This window comes from Cicer arietinum, chromosome 4, assembly GCF_000331145.2.
Source record: "Cicer arietinum cultivar CDC Frontier isolate Library 1 chromosome 4, Cicar.CDCFrontier_v2.0, whole genome shotgun sequence".
Classification (NCBI taxonomy): Eukaryota; Viridiplantae; Streptophyta; class Magnoliopsida; order Fabales; family Fabaceae; genus Cicer; species Cicer arietinum.
Genome location: NC_021163.2, coordinates 18663661 through 18680560, shown reverse-complemented (window position 1 = coordinate 18680560; position 16900 = coordinate 18663661). Strand labels below are relative to the sequence as shown.

Below are 16900 nucleotides of genomic sequence, written 5' to 3'. Positions count from 1 at the left end.
CATTACAACAAGTACAAGATTTAAGCCTCTCATTATTGCCGCCAATTCAAAGAAACGAGGTAACCAAAAATAACATGTAATTTTTACCCAAATAAAAAATAACATGTAATTTTTGAATTGATTTGATTCAGATGTTTAAGTTAATTTAATTTTTTTTTTTATCCACTTATACCTTTAGATATAACATATTTTAAAAGATTAAACCCATTAGTTTAGGAAAAGTGAAATACGTAAAAAACTTGGACGAAAATAGTAAATTATTTATTAAGGATAACATTTATACAACATTCTAAAATCAGCTTATAATTTATATGGTTAGTTTTTTTTTTTATATAAACTCATTCTTTAGTTGGGAAAAAAGGTTTCCCTGCGTTGTTTCTCAACAGTAAGAGTTATATTGACAATATTTAACCTCATAAAATAATACTAAACATATGTGTGAGATAACACTTTTAAAAGATTAAACCCATGAGTTTAGGAAAAGTGAAGCACATAAAAAACTTTGAAGAAAATGGTAAATTAATTTATTAGGAATAATATTTATACATCATTCAAAATCAACATATAATTTATATGGTTAGTTTGTTTTAATAAACTCATTCTTTAGTTTTGAAAAAAATAAAATTGATGCAGTGTTTCTCAGAGATAAGAGTTTCATATTATAATCTCAAAAGATAAAATTTAAGTTCCTCAAAATAATTGTAAAATAACAATTAATATCAATTTTATAATAATTTTTCCATTCAAAAAATTGTGAAAAAAGTAATTTATTTTTTAAGGACATTTTATATAGTATAAATATATATTTTTTAAAAAGCTTGCTAAAAATTTAAAAAACATATTTTAAGAAACTACCAAAGTCTACATTTTAAATTATAAAATATATTTCTCAAATATTAATATTTTTATAATTTCAAACAAATATATGAAAATTCAATATTGTTATACTTTTAAATAAAGTAATTTTATGCAACTGGTTCTTATTGATTTAACCAATTCTTTATTTTATTTATTTATTTATTTTAATCAAGCATGAGTGCTAAAAAGTTTATTAAGAGAAGAAAAATTGACGGAAACAAACTTAATCCTAAGAAATAAAAAGATAAAAAAAATGCAAAAAATCTCTGAGCAGATTTTTTATCCGTGGAGTATATATAATGTAGCTTACTTCGGCATTGACTTTTGTGTCTTAGGCAATTCATGACTCATAATTATACTGATTTATTGGTTTACTATTCAAATTGATGAGTCAAATCCAATAATTTTAATTTATTTTTTAATAAATTTATATTAAATATTCTAATTAAAGCCATGTCAGATTAATTACAATAATTTTCAAGTGTATGGTATATTATAAAAATGAATTATTTCAATTGTTGTCACTTTCTAATTTTTTTGCATTTTAAAAAAGGTAGTTTATTTTTTAACGTTTATACATTTTGTAAGAACGAGAAACATTTATAATTAATAGATATTAAAAAAGCATGTCTAAAGTTTCAAGGTACATATTCTATAAATAGTTTTTATAACTAGAAAATGTTGAAAGAATTTGTATAAATTTTAAAAGAATCTAAAATAATTTGACCCATCATATATAACTTTATTTCCAAGTTGCTATCAAACACCTAAAATAATGTTCGACGTATTTATGTTTGTGTGAAAAAGTATTCACTTAAAAAGAAGTCCCCATTGTTTTATTTTTTACAATAGCAGCATGGTACGCCAGGTCCTATTAACACAACAATTTTAAGAGAATCAGACAAGCAAAGATCATTATCATCTTGTCAGTCATTCAATTTCATACTTTGGGCTGCACTTCAATGCATTATTATTATATAGGGGACCCTCCCAAAGAAACCTGGGGTTTTCTTCTTGGGGAGAGGTGGCGGGGATAATAGAAATCAGGCAAATAGCCAATGAGTATACGCAAATCAGCTAAAGAGTTTCGAGCTTTCAACCTCACTGACCTTTGCAAAAGAATTGAAAAGAAAAAAACGTGCCATCTCTGCATCTCTCTATAATATATTAAAATTAGGCAGTTGCAACATTTGTCTTTCCGTGCTGGAGAGAAACTGGCTTCGCAGAATTTAAAGGGAATTCACAAGTGAAATTGCTAATATTACACCCAACTGTACATAAACTGGTCTAACTACATAAACTGAAAGTATGATTATACATCACTATTCACAATGCTAAAGAGACTTACAAAATGATCTAGGCTCCACCATATGAAAAATACATCATATTTCTATTAGGAATATGGTATGAGCCAAGTCAAACTATATCCCAGTATTGGGATTGTTCCCTGCAAGGATTAAAGAAATTTCTAACCCTCGACTAAACGCCTGGTTAAACATGAGGCGAGTTTGGAATGTTGATACAAATGGAAACCACGAAAAGAATGCAATGGGCACAAAAATGAGCATTCCCATGCCAGCATCATATAGGCGAGCAATCGATCTAATGAATTTCCATAGTCCTAGTCTCTTCATCACAGGCTTCCAAGCAGCAGCAATCTAGACAACAATCAATATATAAAAATCAGAGTAATGCTACATAGAATTGAGATATTAAAACCACTAATACAAAATCAGCTCCATTTTAGCACATGGATAATAAAACCAAAAAGTGTTTGGACAAGTGTATAGGATTATAGATGTCAAATTACGTTCTAAATATCTTTAAGGGGTTGTTTGATGGTTAGAATAGGATAGAAATGGATATAATAAAATAGATGGAAGGAAGCTTTAACCAATGTTGCCAGAACCAGACCAATGATCGACCTAGCAACTTCCAGGTCATGGTTGAACCAAATGACCAGGGGATAAATAAAATGTATTTTTTTATTAAAAAAAAAAAAAAAACCAGTTGAACCAACCACAGTTCTAAAGGGGAATGAAACATGGTTGAACCAATCAACAGATTTGGTGGTTACCGGTTCAACGTTGAACGGATGGTCTAGTATGATTTTGACAACATTGGTTTTTTTACTTGTATTCTTCTACCAAAAACCCGGGCATAAGTTATACACTTTTGTATTTATAAAAACACATCATCAAGGAAAATGACAAATAAAAAAAAAGCGACGTCAGTTTGCTAATGAACTTGTAAATAAAAGCAATATAAATTTGATAAACAAAGAATCAAACTATAGCACTGCAGGATTCCAACTTTAGACAGCTGATATCACAAGCATCCAATCCAACAGTGGAAAGATTAAAAACTAATAAATGCATTGCATCAGAGGAAAAGAGAACACACCGATAAAATTCCCCATCCAGTAGGAATGAATGCTAAAATACAAGCAAATATATCTGGTACTGATAGGTCGGTTAATATTACTGCTACAACCAAACCAGCCAGTGCCACCAAGAGGGATAGTCCTTGTACGAAGCGCAGCACAAGCTGGAAATTGACTGATATCTTCTGGCTGAAGGTGAATACCTATTGTGCAAGAATACAAGATAGCCTCAGGTCAAGATACAAAATTAGCAACATACACAAGTAATATATAGACCCCATTATGCAATTTTGCACCTTAAAAAGAATTATTAGCACTGCCAGCACTACCCATGAAAATCCATAAACCTGTGCAAAATGGAAAACATAAGCAATCAGTTGACTAACATGCACAAATTCTGTAATAGAAGTGGATTATAAAACAAATCAAGCTACTCCTTTGTTGTATTGTGCAAACAACCCTTAATTGGTTTCTGTTTTATTTTGTACAGATTTAGTTTTCCTAGATTTTTGTTACTAGGACAGATTTCAGATTTTGTGCCAAGACAGCATTTATTAGAATGTCAAGGCATTGGCCTATATAATGCATATCATTATTGTGATTAGAATCAATGAAATAGTATTTAGATTCCATATATTTTTTTTTGAAATAGGCATCAGAGTTCCCGATTTGTGAGACTGTTTGTTTCCATGACAAAACCCTAACCGCCTTATTTTCAGCTACCCTAGGCTACCATCATTATAGCCTCATAGACCCTTGGCCACATCCAGCACATTCATTGGGTTTATAATTGCAACAGAAACACAGATTACTGTCAGCAATACGGAAGCCACCATTTGCGGGGTCAACCACCACAAATCTGACAGGCAACAGTAGTTGGCTAATCCAATTTTTCCACAACCACACAAATCCAAATATCTGTCATGTTTTCTCATTAGTACTACTACCACTCCTACCATTTGTTACTAAGCTATGCCCAGGGTAAGGAGGGCCAGTTTGGAAGATGAGTTTGATGATATGAGAAAGCCTACTGAAATCACATTTGTGTTAAACATCATAATGGGGCAATTTACAAGCGTAGGGTATGGTGCTTTACAGCGAAGGGAATGCTACCCACTCTTTTAGTATAATTTATCAATTTTAAATAAATTCCTTTATTTAACAGTTGGAACAAGAGAAATAATATATTTTTAAATTAGTAAATCTCCAAAAGGATAAACATATGAAATATAAACATACCGTCAATGAAGTATCTGTTCCTCTCACATTAAGCTTGTACACAATACCATATTGAAAAATGAAAAATCTCAGACTCAGGATGGTCTCAGCTATCCTTGAACCCAAGCTCCTGATATGAGCCTGCAGATGGAATAATTGGAACTTAGTTAAATTAGACTATTAGAGTGGAAGGAAGAAAGGTGGGTGCAAAATAGTTTATCTTATAATAATTGCTAATTTTTTTCGTGATAGGTAACTCTTAATTAGTTAGTCAACTATGATGAGATGTCTAACCTCATAATTGCTCCGTTTCTATCAATTTCATTCATAAGTGTTCACCACTTTACATTAACCTCATAATGCATCATAATAGTTCTTGCCCATGCTCGTGAAGAGAAAGAAGCTACACCTCCCACCACTTGCTAACTACTCAACCTATCTATCATCTTGAGGAAAAGACAATGCCTACTAAAGGATTTGTGTGGCCTAATTGTTTCAAAATAAATATAGTAGATTCTATAATTTAATTCCTCAGCATGTTATATTCAAGTCGTCCATTAATTGATTCCTTAATCAAGTTCAATCAACAGATTGTGTATCCAGTAGGTTCTGACTCAATTTCAAGTAGTTGAAGAAACCATGGACAGCGGCTTATAAAAGTCCCCTTTCCTAGATTCCAAAACAACTGAATTTGAATGATAAATCTACAATATTTGTCCCCAATGGAATTATTGAGATCCTTCTTGTTCCTCCTTGCATTATTCCACTCTTAATATGTCTAGTACAGAGCATGAAGAGGTGTGTTGAGAGTTGAACATCCACTAGAGATATGGCCTAGGTAACCTTAACAAGGCTGAAAAAGTACCTTACAAGCCACTTTTGTGGAGTTGAGTTGGACACATAATTCTACAATGGTACAAGGCTTATCCTAGACCATTTATTCGGCTTAGATCTATAAATTATTATACTCACATTTGTCCATGCTCCAAACATCCAATTGGGAATGAGAAGGCGTGTTAAAATCTTTGTTATTCCTTTTGCATTAATCCGCGTTTTAGATGTCCAATCTTGAGCATGAAAGGATGTGTTAAGAGTTCCATATCGACTAAAGATAGAGCCAAAATAGCCTTTATAAAGCTTGAGCATCAAGTCCTCACCTTCTAAACCAGTTTTGTGCAATTGTGTTATGTCCAAAGCCCAAATTGAGTTCAGGATAATATGAGCATGGAAAAGGTGTATATTACAAGGAATAGAAAGTAATTCAAGCCGATTAACCAACCAAATGGAAAGCACCAGTAATTGTTCACTACGCAAATCATGGATTGTTCTAAAAGATTGTTCACTAAGAAACCTGGTGCTATAAAACTCCCACAATGCGGGATTGAATCAAGGCAAGGGTGGGACTGATTGTTTAAGTAGGGGACTGGCAACATAAAAATAAATTGGCCCCTTCAGAACTAGAACTACCTATAACACTCATTCATTTAGCACATGACACATTTTTCCAGAAGAAAGTAGCAGCAAAACAATGTATAGTTGTTGAAGAATCGAGAGAAATTAGATTTTATTCTCTTTTATTTTATATTATTATGTTTATTTTTATTCTATCATTATTACTCAGTTTTACTATTGTAATTTCTTTTCCTATATAAACAGCTTAGGGCTATAATAATAAAACATGAAAGTATTTTGTCTTTTACTTTCTTCATGGTATCAAGAGCTCTGGTTAGGGTTCTGTAAACCTTTCCACAACCATTAGGGTTTGGCTCTCTAACCTGAGCTACCACAACCATTAGGGTTTGGCGCTCTAACCAACTGAGCTAAACCTAATGGCACACAATACCCCATGGAAGGTAGCCCTTATGGGTAGCGGCGACAACGACGATGGTTTGGCAAAAAAATCAGACGTAGTCAACAACCCTGACAATTTAGACAGCGCCATAAGTGGCAGTGGCAGCGGCCTAAGCAGCCAGAATGGTTCTTCCAACTTTTTTGGCCATGAGGGAACTTCTAATGCCCTCAAGGTTGAAATCCAGAAACTAAATGGAAAAAATTATGTCGAATGGTCCCAAACCGCAAGATTGATTTTAAACGGTAAGGGAATATATGGTTTCCTAACAGGAGAGGTGCAAATGCCTGCCACAACTGATCCAAAATACAGGTTTTGGAAATCTGAGAACTCTGTTATTATTGCTTGGTTGCTTAGTAATATGGAATCAACAATCAAAAAACCTTTTATGTTTTTGCCTACTGCCAAGGAAGTTTGGGAGGCTGTCAAAGAAACATATTCTGATATTCAGAATTCTTCTCAAATTTTCGATCTCAAATCACGATTGTGGCATACCAAACAAGGAGATAGAGATGTCACTACCTATTACAATGAGTTGATGACACTATGGCAAGAATTGGATCTCTGCTATGATGATCATTGGAAGTGTTGTGAGGACAGTGTTCTGTTTCTTAAGAGACAGGAGAACGACCGTGTATTCATGTTCTTGGTTGGGCTTAATAAGCGGCTTGATGAAGTCCGAGGCAGAATATTGGGAAAGATCCCATTGTCATCACTTCGGGAAGCATTCTCAGAAGTTAGAAGAGAAGAGGCGAGACAAGGTGTTATGATGGGTAAGTCACCTTCTGTTGGTGAGGTTGAAAGCTCTGCCCTAGTCACAAAAAATGAAGACGGGAAGAGCGCTGGCAAGAAACCATGGTGCGAACATTGCAAACGTCCAGGGCACACACGTGATACATGTTGGAAGCTCCATGGAAAACCTCTAAATTGGAAGAAAAAAGAAAGAAACGAAGGTCATGCGCTCCAAGCTGGTACATCTGATCAAGAGAAGCAGTCTCCTTCAAGCCCATCTCCTTTCACCAAGGAACAGTTAGATCAATTGTACAAACTTCTTGAGTCTCAAACTTCTTCTTGCTCTATAGCTCAGAGAGGTAATTTTCCAAATACTGCTCTACTTAGTGTCACTCCCAGCCATACTTGGATTATTGATTCTGGTGCTACTGATCATATGACTGGGGAGTCGAGTCTATTTTCTTCTTATAGCCCTTGTGCAGGTAACCACAAAATTAAAATTGCAGATGGCTCTCTTTCAGCCATTGCAGGGAAAGGTTCTGTTATTCTGTCACCTAAGTTAACCTTAAAAGATGTCTTACATGTTCCTAATTTATCATGTAATCTATTATCCATTACTAAATTAACAAAGGATATAAATTGTCAAGCTAACTTCTTTCATTCTCATTGCACTTTTAAGGATTTGAGCACGGGGAAGATGATTGGCAATGCTAAGGAGAGTGGAGGACTCTATTATCTTGACAATGGACTCGACTTCAAAGACCAACAAAAAACAAGTACCTGCTTTGAATCTATTTTTGTTTCTTCTAATAATGATGATATTATGTTATGGCATTTACGGTTAGGACATCCTAGTTTTCCGTATTTGAAACATTTGTTTCCTAAATTATTTTCTAAGAAGGATCCATCTTTATTTCATTGTGAAACTTGTGAATTTGCTAAACATCACCGTTCTTCTTTTTCTGCACAACCATATAAACAATCAAAACCGTTTGCAGTTATTCATAGTGATGTTTGGGGTCCTAATAGAATAAACACATTTTCTAATAAAAAATGGTTTATAACTTTTATTGATGATCATACTAGAATTTGTTGGGTTTATTTATTGAAAGAAAAATCGGAAGTTGGACAGGTTGTCAAAAATTTCTTTAAAATGGTGCACACTCAATACCAAACAAATATTCAAGTCTTCAGAAGTGACAATGGTAAAGAATATTTTAATATACTTTTGTCCGATTTTTTTCTTGCAAATGGGGTTGTTCATCAAAGTTCTTGTGTTAATACACCCCAACAAAATGGAATTGCAGAGAGAAAGAATAGGCATCTTCTTGAGGTTGCTAGAGCTTTACTATTTGCAAATAAGGTTCCAAAATATTTGTGGGGTGAAGCTGTTTTAACTGCATCATATTTAATCAATCGAATGCCATCTAAAGTTTTAGATTTTCATACACCTCTTGATGTTTTTCGAAATTATTTTCCTTTGACTAGTGTCTCTGCTGATTTGCCACTAAAAGTTTTTGGTTGCACTGCTTTTGTTCATGAACATAAACACCTTGACAAACTCGATCCACGAGCAATAAAATGTGTGTTTACCGGTTACTCTCCAACTCAGAAGGGGTATCGGTGTTTTGAACCAAAATCAAAAAGAATTTTTGTAACCATGGATGTTACTTTTGTTGAAAATCAACCATTTTTTAGTGACATTCATCTTCAGGGGGGAAATTTTAAGGAAGATTCATCTTTTACTTTTGAAAACATCATTACTTTAAGTGATATAGTGTTGTCACAAAATTCTGAGACTTATATTGATGCACCAAAAGAAAATGCCCAAGAATCCATATTGAAACTCAATCCACTTATGAATGAGGTTTCGACAGATTCGGGGGCGACAATTTCAAATGAAAATCACAATGATCAAATTCTTGATCTCAATAATAATAAAGGACCACCTGAAATGCCACAACATAATGACTCAGATAAAGAGACACAAAGCAGGTTTACTACAATTGACCCTACTTGGAAGGGAAATGTCTTTGAAAGAAGAAACCATAAACAGAGAAATGAAGGACCCATTCTCCGACCCTTCCAAGATTCTGAACCAATAGATAATCCAACACATCATCTTGATACAGGTAAGTCTTCTTCTATTCTTAAGAGTCATGTCGAGTATCCTGATTTAGACCTTCCTATTGCAATTAGAAAACCTATTAGATCATGCACTAAATATCCTTTGTCTAATTATGTGTCATACTCAAAATTGTCTTCTTCATTTGCTGCATTTACCTCTAAGTTGTCTACTGTAGAAATTCCAAAAAATATACAGGAGGCTCTAAAAATTCCAAAGTGGAAAGAAGCTGTTCTTGAGGAGATGAGAGCTCTTGAGAAGAATCAAACTTGGAGAGTCATGACATTACCTACAGGAAAGAATACTGTTGGCTGTAAATGGGTATTTACTGTGAAATATAATTCTGATAACACAGTTGAAAGATACAAGGCACGCTTGGTTGCTAAAGGGTTTACTCAGACATATGGCATTGATTACTCAGAGACTTTTGCTCCCGTTGCCAAATTAAACACTATTAGAGTTCTCTTGTCCTTGGCAGTGAATTTAGATTGGTCTCTTAACCAACTTGATGTAAAGAATGCTTTTCTGAATGGTGATTTGGAGGAGGAAGTATACATGGATAGCCCACCTGGCTTTGAAGATAAATTTGGTTCAAATGTGTGCAAACTTCAAAAATCCCTTTATGGTCTCAAGCAATCTCCAAGGGCTTGGTTTGAAAAATTCACTCAGTCGGTCAAAAGGCAAGGATATATGCAGGGACAATCAGACCATACTCTGTTCATGAAGTTCTCTAATGTTGGTAAAATTTCAATTTTAATTGTATATGTAGATGATATTATTCTCACAGGAGATGACATTGTTGAGATGGAAAGATTGAAGAAAAATTTGACTAAAGAATTTGAGATCAAAGATTTAGGCGCGCTTAAATATTTTCTTGGTATGGAAGTTGCTCGCTCAAAGAAGGGAATTGTTGTTTCTCAAAGAAAATACATCCTAGATCTCTTGGAAGAAACTGGGATGAGTGGGTGTAGACCAGCAGATACTCCTATGGAATTAAATGCTAAACTTTGGGAGAAAGGCAGTGTTCCTGTTGAGATTGGAAGATACCAGAGGTTAGTCGGCAAACTTATTTATCTAGCCCACACTAGACCTGACATCGCTTTCTCTGTGAGTGTTGTAAGTCAATTCATGCATTCTCCCTATGAAGAACACTTGGAGGCAGTTTATCGAATCTTAAGGTACTTGAAATCCAATCCTGGAAAGGGTTTGTGCTTCAAGAAAACTAATGACAGAGAAGTCTCTATATTTACAGATGCTGATTGGGCAGGATCAATTACTGATAGAAAATCCACCACTGGATATTGTGCCTATGTTTGGGGAAATTTAGTTACTTGGAGAAGTAAGAAACAAGGGGTTGTTGCTCGAAGCAGTGCAGAAGCTGAATTCAGAGCAATGGCTCAAGGAATCTGTGAACTTTTATGGATTCGTAAACTTTTGGGCGAACTGAAAATGAAAGTTGACTCACCCTTAAAATTGTTCTGTGATAGCAAAGCAGCAATAAGTATAGCTCACAACCCTGTACAACATGATAGAACCAAGCATATTGAGATTGACCGCCATTTCATAAAAGAAAAAATTGATGCTGGAGTTATATGTCTGCCATTTGTGACTTCCAACCAGCAAACTGCTGATATCTTGACAAAAAGTTTGGCAAGACCCAATTTTGAGCGACTTATAGCCAAGTTGGGCATGACAGATATCTATGCACCAACTTGAGGGGGGGTGTTGAAGAATCGAGAGAAATTAGATTTTATTCTCTTTTATTTTATATTATTATGTTTATTTTTATTCTATCATTATTACTCAGTTTTACTATTGTAATTTCTTTTCCTATATAAACAGCTTAGGGCTATAATAATAAAACATGAAAGTATTTTGTCTTTTACTTTCTTCAATAGTAAAATTGGACATTTGTATAGAACTAGAATTGCAAATTAACACCTTCAAATAGAACATATGGAGTAATCATTCAAATGCCATTATACTCAACCTAATTAAGATTTTTTGGGAGTTCAATTACTAGAAGTGCCAAATTTATCAATGGCTTGGACACAAATATAAAAGCAAGAAAAACATTTACAAACAATGTACAAAAAATATTGAATACCAGTTCTTCTTCCCACCAAGCTTCCCAGCTTTCTTCTCCCTTAACACCAATTCCACCTCTGTAAAGTAGCCAATTGGTCCAGTCTCGGAAGTCTCCCACTACCCTACAATACACAATAGGAGAAATTCAGTATATATGAGAAGTAAACCTGAAAGGATATAAAAGTTGATTAACTGCAAGAGAGATCTATTTCTAGAAACAAAAAAAAGTATTGTTTACTAGCTTCAGAGAGCTTTGAGGTCTTATTTATAGGATAGAATTAAGCTTTCCAAACAAGGCCTAACAGCTTCACATGCATATAACTCTAACAGACTATACAACAGAAAACTAACTACACAAGAAATCGCATACCATAAACAACTATTATAACAGAGGCATAAAAAACGCAACTTAGACAATACTTACTTTTGCCACTCAAATCCAGATGGGTTGAATAAATATGGAGCAAACAACCAGGATAGAGCCATAAACCAACTGCTTATACTCAGAAGAATGTATGAGAGTGCACCACCTTCATTGTAGCCATAAGCAAGATATACTATCAACAGAAGCACAACTTCCAACCTGAACACAAGAAGGTATAGGATTATGGCTATCCCATTCATGGTAAACGACATAAAGAAACTGCAAACTTTTAAGAGGATGCAATCCACACAAATAATTTCATAAATACCAGATAGAATTATGTAGAAAATATTTCTTATATATTTCATAACTGTAAATAGAGTTCGTAACTATTACTCAAAGTGGAAGATCCGGACAGATCTTTCCCAATGGGTGTAGTTTTGGCCATTTAATTTGTAGCCAGTGATGGGTATAATGGTGTTTTCGGTCAGGCTGGTAATTGTGGAAGTTCCAGCTTCCATTTTAGGGTTTGGGATGTGACTGAACTGCTTTGTTCAGCCATGGAGTGATGGAGTTTTTCACTTGGACCAGGTTCATTCAGCAAGGAACAAATGGAATCATCTAGCTGAAGAAACAACCAGGATAGAGCCATAAACACTAGCACACACTCAACTCCTGCCTTGGCCCAAAAAGGTTATTCATCATGTGTTTATTTTGTTGACAAGCAAATATCTAACTCATGGATTGTAGACTCTGGAGCCTTAGACCATATGACTGGGGATACCACTATTTGATGAATATTCCCCATGCAATGACAATTATATGGTACCAATAGCAGATGGCACAAAAACAAAAGTTTTTGGTAAAGGCTCAGTAATCATTTCCAAAGACATTACTCTTAACTCAGTTTTTTATGTTCCAAAGTTGAATTGCAACCTTTTGTCCATAAGTAAATTGACTCAAGATCTATATTGTTTTATTAATTCTTGCCTCACTTGAGAAATGTGCAAGTCTCTACTTCCTTCAAGTTAGTGAGTTCAAGAAGAGAAGAAATAATTCAGTCTACGTTGATGCATCAAGTGGTGAAAACCTAGAGAAAGTTGTAATGCTATGGTACTATCGTTTAGGACATCCAAACTTTATGTACCTTGAAAAAAATTTCCTTCTCTATTCAATAAAAGTTCAAGTTTGTTTTAATGTGAAATCTGTCAATTATCCAAACACTCACGTAACCATTATCCTCCTCAATCTTATAAACCATCCCAACCTGTCTCATTAATCCATAGTGATGTTTGGGGACCTTCCCGTGTTAAGAACATAATTGGTTCAAAATGGTTTGTAACCTTTATAGATGATCATACACGATTAACTTAGGTGTTCCTTATGAAAGAAAAATCTGAAGTGGGAGAACTCTTTGAAAACTTCAACAATATGATACAAACCTAATTCCAAACCAAAATCCAAGTCCTACCGAACTAACAATGCTCGTGAATACTATCACCATCCCCTCAAATCTCACCTTCTCGAGCATGGAATAATTCACCAAACCACCTGTGTAAACACACCACAACAAAATGGTATTGCCGAGAGGAAAAATAGGCACCTCATGGAGGTTACTAGGTCCCTTATGTTATCAACTAATGTACCAAGAAACTCTAATATAATATAAAAGATATTATAAAATATTTTTTAATATTCTAACATATCCTAATGATAGGGGGCTCAACAATAGGCTCCTGTGTTTTGCTAGGCCCAAACTTAGGTTCATGTGGAAGCAAACAATGGTTTCTTAGTCCAACAGAGGTTGAATATCATGGCCTTGCAACCACTACTGCAGGAGATAAACACATGAGTACAATTGCTTTATCAGGCGTTGGCATCCTCCATCCCAGATTACACACATGGCGTTCAACCTTTTTGTTATATCATATACGAGGAAAAGAAATCAGAAAAATATTTCAATGTTTGGCACATTCCTTCCAAAGAGTATTGTCTCCTACAAGTTTCCCTAAATATAGAGATAAACTTAAGATGACAAATTTTTGCACAAGCTCAACCATCATGAGCTTGGGGAGGAGGAGGGGGATACAATAGTACATTTATAATGCAGTCTGAATATTGTTATTCTGTTCAGTAACGTAGTAGGTTAGTTTGCAAAGTTTTCTATTAACACTGGTCCAGTTTAGTTAGTTGAAGTTGCGACAGTAAGTGCAGTTGCTGTTGGTTACACTTTCTTGCAAGAAATTGTATCTTATCACTTTATAGAAACAATATTGTAATTCAATCCTACACAACAAAAAACGCAGAACTTCAGAACTAGTTTCTCTCTCAATTTCGCTCTCTATAGTTCTCTCAGGGTAAATGATTTGAAATTTGAGCTACTTAATTATAGACAAATAAGAAAAAAAGATATTACACATAAGTAGAGTCAACTTAGAGAAACAATAAGCCTCACCCTTTAACAAAATGACTGCGAGAGTAGAGTCTGTAATTTTCTGAAAATTTGATATGGCGGACTACAAACCCACGGCCAGTCGCTTGATACTGTTGACAAATAAATATATTAACAATTATAAAAGAAATGGAGTAAAAAGGGGAATAAAGTCGGCACACAAACCCTTGCACCACCATGAAGAATTGTCCTTCCAAAATAATGGGTTCTTGTACCCAAAGAAAATGTGAAAAAAACAGTACAGAGCTGAAACTGCATTGTGACAAAATTGACAACGGCCTGCAGAGCAATTATCACAAAACAACATTCAGTATAAAAGTTCAAAGTACAATAAAAAGGAAGAAAATCAGAGCACTTGGTTATTTAGTAGTATAAAATTTCTGAGATGAAGACATACAAACACACACACACTTACCCTCAAGAAGCCTTGTTCAAGAATGAAGCCCAAGACCATTGGCACGGCAGTGAAGATACCAATTTGGAAGAGAAACTGTGTATTCAATGCAGTACTCAGAGCAGTGTTCTTGGTTATCTTAGCCCTTTCTTCAATTGTTTCACCAACACCAGAGAGTGCCTAGAACAAAAATGTCCCTTTATACACCAGTATAATAAAATATGTGTAGAACTGTAGGTCTTTGTTAGTATTCAGTTTGCATAGCTATATGAGCTGTGTTCTTGTACAATTCATTTGTATTACATGAAGTAGACAACTCCTTTGATTCTAACATAAATTGCTAAGAAAAATACAATGTAATAGACTATTCCTACAGACCAACTTTACTCTTTCTTCTTTATTATTATCTGCTTTTTAACTGCCTCCTTGCTGTGATCCATTCACCAATATATATGGGTACTCTTAGCACTTTCTATCATATTTTCTTAAACCTAAAATTGTAATATGGTATCGAACCCTAAAAATCCAGCAATGGCTTACGCAAATGATATTACAACTACTGAAAATCATGAAAAAGAAAAATGTGATAAGTATCTCCCACTTAAGACTAACGACATGCCAAAATTGGGTATGACCACAAAATTGTCACAATAATACTCCAGCTAAATGAATAATTTTGAAAGCAAGAAAAAGGACCATCTTACACTAAGTATCATGATACTTACATAACAGAAAGCTCAAATATTTACAAACATCACAGAATTAAGAAATCCAACTTACCAAATATGTTTTTCCATAAAGAAAGGCATAAACTGTCAGCACCGTTAACTGCAAGATAATAAAGAAAAAAATCATCACATGAAAGGAGTTTCGACTAACACATGCATATGGATTCAAATTAAACAATAATATTTTTCAATAGAACGTGATTTTGCTGATCCAACCATTGATTTGCATGTTGCAACTATTCATTATCTTGAATACTGGTGTTGAATACTAATTTAAACAAGTCTATGATCAAATAATGTTAGGCCTCAAGAGGAGCCCACAACTAAGAATGAAATTACTATAGTTTATTATAGGAAAATGGGAAAAGTTTTAAGCCCTTAGTTAGTTATGTAGTTGTTAGTTAGTTTTAATTTATTGTGAGGGGAGGATAGTCCCTTTGAGTACCAAAGTCTTTGAAATCAATAGACTCACGGGCGGATAATCCGGTTATCCTAATCATTAAAGGTTAGGATTTGTGGGATCCTAACAATTGGTCCGACCAGCCTCGCTCCTTGCTATGGAAAAATGGTAGCTGAATTGGAGCTCTTTGCAAACGAGCACAAAGTGAAGGTGAATGAACAAACAGTCAAGTTGAATGAACTGCATTCTGCAATCAATGACATTAGAGAGATGGTTCTTGAATTAACGACTGTAACATGGCCACAATGGATGACAGTAATTCGGTGTACAAGAAAACCGTGTTTGAAACTGTTACTGACCAAGATTCTTGTAGTGAAGACAAAGACCTACCTCTTTCTTGGATGAAAAGGGTGGAACTACCAACCATTGAAGGCAATGACCCAATGTTTTGGATTGCTCGGATAGAGAAATTCTGAGGTTCCGAAAGTAAACCTTCAGAGAAGTTAGCTTGGCTCTTATTGGTAAAGAAAGCAATTAAACATGAAATTATCTAAATTTCATGTCGCAGAATGAGAAAGAAGCAGATTTCAACCTCGGTCGCATCTCCACCCTACGATTAAAACTCAAATTGAACCAAAATGTGTGCCATGGCAGTTGAATTTGCTGCCTTATGAAGGAATAACACCATGTCCTAAGCACCACTTCCTCCTAATCAGGTTCCTATTAAGTGTGTGGGTTATGAAGGTTCCTATTCTCAGACAAATATAAAGCTAAGATCGTTGCCAGGGACTTAAACAAGCCTCAAAATGGCTTGGTTTGCAGGATTCTGCAGTGGTCTACCTCATTGTCTATATTGAAGACATCATAATTATTTGCAGCTCTCAAACTGGTCATAATTATTGGCAGGAGTCTTTCACTGGTCAGATGTCAGCGTAATGGATCTTTGGTTCTAACTCACAGACCAATGGATCTTTGGTTCTAACTCACAGACCAAGTACAACAAGGACCTCCTTACCAAGACAATTAAGCTGAAAGGCAAACCTATCACTTCACCCGTCGTATCTGGGTTAAAACTAACAAAACAGGGAGCTAATCATCTTCCAGTCACCTGGTTCCAAACCCTTCATTTTACACATGCTTTCTCAAATTCCAAGGTCTGAAATCAGCTTTCTCAAAACAGTTTGTCAAGTTAAGGCTTCACCTCTTGAACCGCATTTGGTTGTTGTCCAGAGGATTATAAGATGCCCCAAAGGTACTATTCACTATGGGCTGCAACTGTTTCCTGATGTAGGTCATGTTGACTCTTATA

General features: G+C 34.8%; 1 protein-coding gene across 1 annotated transcript in view; it reads right to left on the bottom strand.

Moving 5' to 3' along the window:
• Nucleotides 1–2130: 2130 nt before the first annotated feature.
• Nucleotides 2131–16900, bottom strand: part of LOC101492868 (callose synthase 9) — a 72745-nt gene continuing 57975 nt past the window's right edge. Inside the window, exons 43-52 of the mRNA XM_004497329.4 lie at nt 15244–15291; nt 14485–14643; nt 14235–14348; nt 14073–14161; nt 11678–11836; nt 11273–11375; nt 4481–4600; nt 3538–3588; nt 3262–3444; nt 2131–2516 (exon numbers count right to left, since the gene is read on the bottom strand). Of these exons, the coding sequence (XP_004497386.1) occupies nt 2280–2516; nt 3262–3444; nt 3538–3588; nt 4481–4600; nt 11273–11375; nt 11678–11836; nt 14073–14161; nt 14235–14348; nt 14485–14643; nt 15244–15291 (1263 nt within the window). The 3' untranslated portion in view covers nt 2131–2279. The remainder of the gene's footprint in view (nt 2517–3261; nt 3445–3537; nt 3589–4480; nt 4601–11272; nt 11376–11677; nt 11837–14072; nt 14162–14234; nt 14349–14484; nt 14644–15243; nt 15292–16900) is intronic.